This window comes from Colobus angolensis, unplaced genomic scaffold, assembly GCF_000951035.1.
Source record: "Colobus angolensis palliatus isolate OR3802 unplaced genomic scaffold, Cang.pa_1.0 Scaffold51, whole genome shotgun sequence".
In the NCBI taxonomy this organism is placed as follows: domain Eukaryota; kingdom Metazoa; phylum Chordata; class Mammalia; order Primates; family Cercopithecidae; genus Colobus; species Colobus angolensis.
Window position 1 is genome coordinate 14,524,747 of NW_012118599.1, and position 7,383 is coordinate 14,532,129.

The window sequence follows — 7,383 nt, forward strand, 5'->3', positions numbered from 1 at the left end:
TCCAACCTCCGCCTCCCAGGTTTAAGCAATTCTCCTGCCTCAGCCTCCCGAGTAGCTGGGATTACAGGTGTGCGCCACCATGCCTGGCTAATTTTTGTATTTTTTGTAGAGATGGGGTTTCACCATGTTGGCCAGGATGGTGCTGATCTCCTGACCTCGTGATCCGCCCGCCTTGGCCTCCCAAAGTGCTGAGATTATAGGCATGAGCCACCGCGCCCGGCCCTGTAGCTGTTTTAGTTCATTATTATGAACTCTTGGGTAGAGTAAATAAAACAAACAGAAGGAAAAGTTCTGACCCAGGACGGCTCCTGAATTAAGAATAATATTAAAATATTCCTTCTCTACCATTCTATTTTACGATTAGGGTGAAAAGTTCCATCTAACAGCAGTTCCCTACCCTTTGAATCTCCATGGTCTGTCTTCAATTTCCAATAGAGGAACCAGGACAGGATTTGGAATAATCTGTATTTATCTGTGTTCCTGACTTAAAAGCAAACAAACATACCTGATTTTTGAAAAGTACTGACAACACTACAGCAGTGAAAAAATAATAAACTGGTGGGTCTTATGTGCTGGAGTTGGGTCTTCTCCTACATTGTAGTAGATACTTCTTTAATAAACATTAAAAAATAGCAAAAACAAACTAGTTGAAAACCAATGCAGAAGAGCTGATATCTCTATTATCTTTTTTAAATCATATGCTCCAAGAAGTGTGGATTCATAATTTGTTTCTACACTGCCATCCTATGTCCAGTGGTATTTAAATAAACACACTGTTTAAACCCTTCCCCATTTTAGTGTTAAATTTTTGCATTTTGAAAAGAAAGAAAAGATATTTATTATAAAATACAATACTGGGCATGGTTATTATGTGGACGTTACTAACCCTATATCGATGATCTCTGTGAATACTTCCCAAAAAGCACTCCATGCACAAAACACAAGTTGGATCAACTGCACAGTCTCTGTAAAGTTAAAGAAAAAAAAAAAATCAGAGTGTCAGAAAATAACTACATATTTCACAACAGAATTATTTCAAATTGGAATCCATCCTAAAAGAATGAAAATAGTGAAGTTTTTTGGTGTTTTAAAAAAGGAAGTATTATTCCTAAAGATCTGTCAGATCTTTTGATCAATGAAAGCAGTTTAAGGAACTGCTTCTCCATAACGGATGTATACATATTATTAGAACAGTAAATTTTAATGTAATGGTGTGTTTTCCCATAGATTTGTGGAAATCACATTACACATTAAAACACATAGATGTATATGAAATAGATTCAAAATATTTATGAATTCTTAAGATTCATACATTGGAATTTCAAATAACTTCTTCCAAACAGGTATTTGAGACCAACAGTCTTCAAAGCGATATGTATGCATCCCTAGAAAGGCAAAAATATCAACTGAAATGTAAGAAGACAATATTTGAACTTACATTTCTACTTAAATTTTAACTAAAAAGGGAAATTAAACATTCTATGAGTTCACTGCACAGGATGATATAGGTCTCCACACATGGCTCCTATTTCTGGTATTCGCACAACACATATGGCCCACGAGCTATCCTGACTGAAGAGTAAGGGTTTCAAAAGGTTGCTTGGGGTGCCCTGAGTTGTTTCATTTGCTTTCTTCATACCGCCAGTTAGATACATTTATAGATCATATCTTAAGAGAATCTAGACAATTCCATGAAATGAAATGGGGAGTGTAAAATAAGAAATCTATGTCGGTTCCTGCCCCTGGTTCCTGACACCAGGCTCCTAAAACTCTTGTAGATAAGGGTGCTAGCAGATGTGCTAAAATTTAGTCTTTAACCCTAGTTACAGACACAGAAATCCCCTGGGTGACACAAGAGTCTTTTGTTCTTTCTATTGAGCCAGGCTGGAGGGCAGTGGCACGCTCATGGCTCACCGCAGCCTCAACCTCTTAGGCTCAAGCAATCCTCCCACTCAGCCTCCCTGGTAGCTGGGAGTACAGGTACATGCCACCAAGCTGGGCTCATTTCCATATCTTTTGTAGAGATGGGGTTTTACCACGTGCCCAGATTGGTCTCCAACTCCTGGGCTCAAGCAATCCTCCTTCCTCAACTTCCCAAAGTGCTGAGATTACAGATATGAGCCACTGTGCCTGGCCAAATCTTTTGTTCTAAAAGGCTGGGAGCTTCAAGACATAGCTTTAGGATGGAAGCTGGTTGCCAAGAGAACCAAGCATATGATTAAAGGGTTGAAACTTTCAGCCCCACCTCCACCTCGGGGGACTGGTGAACTGATCAGCAGTGGCCGATGTAATCAATCATGGTTATGTAATGAAAGTCTCCACAAAAATCCAAAAGGATTGGGTTGGAAGGGCTTCCAAATTTCTTTTTTGAGCAGAGTCTCACTGTCACCCAGGTTGGAGTGCAGTGATGTGATCTCAGCTCACTGCAGCCTCCGCCTCCCCTGTTCAAGTAATTATCCTGCTTCAGTCTCCCGAGTAGCTGGGACTACAGATGTGTGCCACCATGCCCAGGTAATTTTTGTGTTTTTAGTATTGATGAGGTTTTGCCATGTTGGCCAGGCTGGCCTCAAGTGACCTGCCTGCCTCGGCCTCCCAAAGTGCTGGCATTACAGGTATGGGCCACTGTGCCTGGCCTAATTCTCTTTTCTATTCCACTCATCCATGTCTATCCTTATGCCAGTACTATACAGATTAATTTGTAATTATTCTGTCTGTACTTGAAAGAATACACATTCTCTTGGGGCCGAGTTCTCTAGATATTTGATAGCAAGTTTATTAATTTTACTGTTCAAATCTTAGATCACTCTGCTTTTTAATCTTTATCACTTCCTGTGAGGAAGGTGTTAAAAGTCTTTAACTAGAATTGTTGATTTTTCCATTTCTCCCTGCAGTCCTACTAGTTATCACTTGATATACACCAAAGCTGTATACAGACTACAGTTAAGTGCATAAATGTTCATTATGGATATTTTTTCTTTACCTGCTGTTCTCTTTACCAGCATACAATGTCTATTTGTGTCTTTTATATGAAAACTGCTACTTTAATTTTCTTTTGTATCATATTATTTGCCTGGTATTTTTTTTCTTAACTGTTTCTCTTCCTACTTTCAATGACTTTCTATTTTAGTTTGCCTCTTACAGACAATATTTGTGGATGTTTAAATATCAATCTGAGAGTCACTGTCTTTTTGCTTTCATATAAAGAAAAGTAAAGCTAGAGCCTTGTCCTCATTTAGCCATCATTTAACAGAAAAGACCACTGTGTACAGTTACAGTATTGTTGACTACTGTATTAAAAGTATGTAGGGCCAAAGCCAGTGCATCTAGAGCACTCAAGGATCCCCGAGATCTTAGTGATTTGTCTAAAGTCATCATCTCCAAGCTTTTACAATCATATACCCTTTTATTAAAATGTTTTGAGTATGCAGTATCTATCTCTATGTAAATATATTCATATTACACATATATTATTTTATATAATATTAATACATGTACTAATTAGTTACTCAATTATACTACTGTGTAACTGGAGTCTTAGGAATGGAACAAAGGCAGAAAAAATATTTGAAGAAATAATAACCTAAACTTACCAATTTGGTGGAAGACATCAGCTAAAAACAAACCTCAAGAGAACAAATACAAAAAAGATATTTAGGCCTATCATAGTCAAACTGCTAATATTAAAAAATAACAAGAAAATCTTCAAGGCAGCTAGAAAAAACCAACACATTTCACACAAGGTAACAAAGATATGCGAGTAACAGCTAACATCAACAAAACAACGGGGTTCAGAACACATTGGATCAAAATCTTTAAAATGTCGAAAAGGAAACAAACCAGAAAACAGTCTATCTAGACTTAAATATTCAGGAAAAATATCCTTCAAAAATGAGTACAAATAATCTGAACAGGCCTATATCTAATAAAGAAATTGAGTCAATAACTAATAACCTTCACAACCAAAAGCACTGCGCTCACATGGATTCACTGGTGAATTCTATCAAATGGTTAAGGAAGAAATTACATTAATTCTATGCAATCTCTTCTAGAAAACAGAAGCAGAGGAAATACTTCCTAACTCATTCTATTAGGCCAGTATCGCTCTAATGTCAAAATCAGACACAAACAATTCAAGAAAAATACAGACCAATCTGCTTCATGAAAATAACAAAGTATTAGCAAATTGAATCCAACAATGTATAAAAAGAATTCTACACTATGACCAAGTAGAATTTATCCCATGTATGCTAGGCTGGCTCAACATCTGAAAATCATGTAAATCTATCACATTAACAGGCTAAAGAAGAAGAATTACACACAGAAAAGCATTTGATAGTCAGTGGCTCACATCTGTAATCCCAGCACTTTGGGAGGCTGAGGTGAGAGGATCGCTTGAAGCCAGGAGTTAGACCAGTTGGGGCAACAAAGTAAGACTCCATCTCTGCAAAAATTGTTTATAAAAATTAGCTGGGTGTGGTGGTGCGCCTGTAGTCCCAGCTATGAGGCTGAAGGATCCCAAGTCCAGGCGTTTAAGGCTGCAGTGAGCTATGATCTCGCTACTGCACTCCAGCCTGGGCAACTCTAACTCTGTCTTTGGAAGAAAAAAAAGGATTTGACAAAATGCAATGCCCATTCATAATAAAAACTCTCGGCAGAAGAGGAATATTGAGGAATATTTCTCAACTTGATAAGAAACATCTTGGCCGGGCGCGGTGGCTCAAGCCTGTAATCCCAGCACTTTGGGAGGCCGAGACGGGTGGATCACGAGGTCAGGAGATCGAGACCATCCTGGCTAACACGGTGAAACCCCGTCTCTACTAAAAAATACAAAAAACTAGCCGGGCGAGGTGGCGGGCGCCTGTAGTCCCAGCTACTTGGGAGGCTGAGGCAGGAAAATGGTGTAAACCCGGGAGGCGGAGCTTGCAGTGAGCTGAGATCTGGCCACTGCAGTCCAGCCTGGCAGACAGAGCGAGACTGTCTCAAAAAAAAAAAATAAATAAAAGAAACATCTACAAAAAACCTACAGCTAACATCACTTAATGGCGAGAAATTTATGCTTGTTTATGCTTGTGAGGTGACTTGCGTAGGGCCTGTAGACAGCCTCAGTATAGGGCCAGTTACCAGAAAGACCATGACCAAGAGGGCTGGAGCTTTCAGACTCACCCACCAAAATGTGGGAAGAGGGGAGGGGTGGGGCTGGAGATTAAGCTCGTTATTACAAAAACTCTTTTTTGTTGTTGTTTTGTTTCTTGGGATAAGGTCTAGCTCTGCCACCCAGGCTGGAGTGCAGTGTGGCCTGATCACAGCTCACTGCAACCTTAAACTCCTGGGTTTGAGCAATCCTCCCCCTTCAGCCTCCCGAGTAGCTGGAACTACAGGCTCAAGCCACTATACCTGGCTATTTTTCCTTTGTAGAGACAGCATCTTGGTATATTGGCCAGGCTAGTCTTAAACTTCTAGCTTCAAGTGATTCTCCTACCTCAGTCTTCCAAAGTGCTGGGATTACAGGCATGAGCCACCATGCCTGGCCCCTATAAAAATTCAACAAGGTTTAATGAACTTCCAAGTTGCTGGAACTTCACCCTGGGACTGAGGTGCTAGGAGGGTGGTATGCCCAGAGAGGGCATGGAAGCTCCTCACCCTTTCTCCCACACCTTGCTCTATTAAATCTCTTCCACCTGGCTGTTCTTCTGTATCCTTTATAATATCTGTAAGCTATCCTAGCAACTTAATCCAATCCAAGGAAGAGCTAATGGAGACCCCAATATATAGCCAGTCAATCAGCAGTATAGGTGACCATTAATTGCAACTGGTGTCTAAAGTAGGGAGCAGACTTGTGAGACTGAGCTCTTAGCCTTTGGATTCTGACAACACCAGGTAGACAGAGTCTGAGTTGAACTGAATTAAATCATAAGATACCCAGCCAGTATTCAGAGTTGGAGAAATCCTTACAGTAAAAAAACTCACATACCTGGTGTCAGAAGTGTTGCATGAGAATGTAGAGAAAGAGTATGTTTTTCCCAGAAAAAAGGGAGAAAAAGTAAGTAAAAAATAAAAACATTTTCAGATGAAATCGGGCACATTCAGGGTGGTATGGCCATAGACAACAAAAACATTTTCAGATAAACATAAACTGAGATAACTAACAATTAGTATCCACAGTAAAAGTCAACAACAATGGTCCACAGCCTCTGGTTCAACCTGCAACATAAGAATGATTTTTACATGTTTAAACAGCTATTTAAAAAAAGGCAGCGGCTGGGCTTGGTGGCTCATGCCTGTAATCCCAGAACTTTGAGAGGCTGAGGCGGGAGGATCGCTTGAGTCCAGGAGTTCGAGACCAATCCTGGCAAAACGGTGAGACCCCATCTCTACAAAAAATTTAAAAAGTAGCCAGGCACGGTGGCATGCACCTGTAGTCTCAGCTACTTGGGAGGCTGAGGTGAGAGGATTGCTTGAACCTGGGAGGTCAAGGCTGTAGTAAGCTGTGGTTATGCCTCTGTATTCCAGCCTGGGAAATGGACAGAGCAAGACCCCATCTCAAAAAAAGAAAGAAAAAAAAAATTAAAAGAAGAAAATATGCAACAAAGACTGCAAATGTATTTTCTACTTGGATCTTTACAGAAAAAGCTTCCTAACCTCTAGTCCAGGAAAGAATGAAGATCCCTGGGAACAAGATATACATGGGTTACTATTAATGGTTATACGTATGTTTTCCTGTCTTTCCTTAATGTCTTTGAAAGACTAATGTGTCTTTTAAAAGACAGCAAAATTTGTAACATTGCATTGTAAGGTTTGTAACATTTTGGCCATGCACAGTGACTCATGCCTGTAATCCCAGCACTTTGGGAGGCTGAGGCAGGTGGATTACCTGAGGTCAGGAGTTCAAGACCAGCCTGGCCAACATGGTGAAACCCTGTCTCTACTAAAAATACAAAAATTAGCCAGGTGTGGTGGTGGACGCCTGTAATCCCAGCTATTCGGGAGGCTGAGGCAGGAGAATTGCTTGAGTCTGGGAGGCGAGGTTGCAGTGAGCTGAGATTGTGTCATTGTACTCCTGCCTGGGTGACAAAGTGAGACTCTTTCTCAAAAAAAAAAAAAGTTTATAGGTGCAATATACATGACAAGAAGCACAAAGGATGAGAGGAATAAATTTAACTATAAATGCAAGGTTCATTTATTTTACACGAGGTTGTAAAAACAGACTTTGATAAGTTAAAGATGCATATTACAATCCCTAGAATTACCTTTTTAAAAAATGCGAGAGAACAGCTAAAAAGTCAAAAAAAGAATAAAAACGAAATGCTACAATTTTAATTAGCCCAAAAGGCAGCATACAATTAGGAACAGAGGAACCAAAAAAAAAAAAAAAAAAAAAAAAAA

General features: G+C 39.8%; 1 protein-coding gene across 1 annotated transcript in view; it reads right to left on the reverse strand.

Moving 5' to 3' along the window:
- UBR2 (ubiquitin protein ligase E3 component n-recognin 2) overlaps nt 1-7,383 on the reverse strand; it is a 135,872-nt gene that overhangs the window by 104,446 nt on the left and 24,043 nt on the right. Inside the window, exon 3 of the mRNA XM_011960442.1 lies at nt 887-965. Within this exon, the coding sequence (XP_011815832.1) occupies nt 887-965 (79 nt within the window). The remainder of the gene's footprint in view (nt 1-886; nt 966-7,383) is intronic.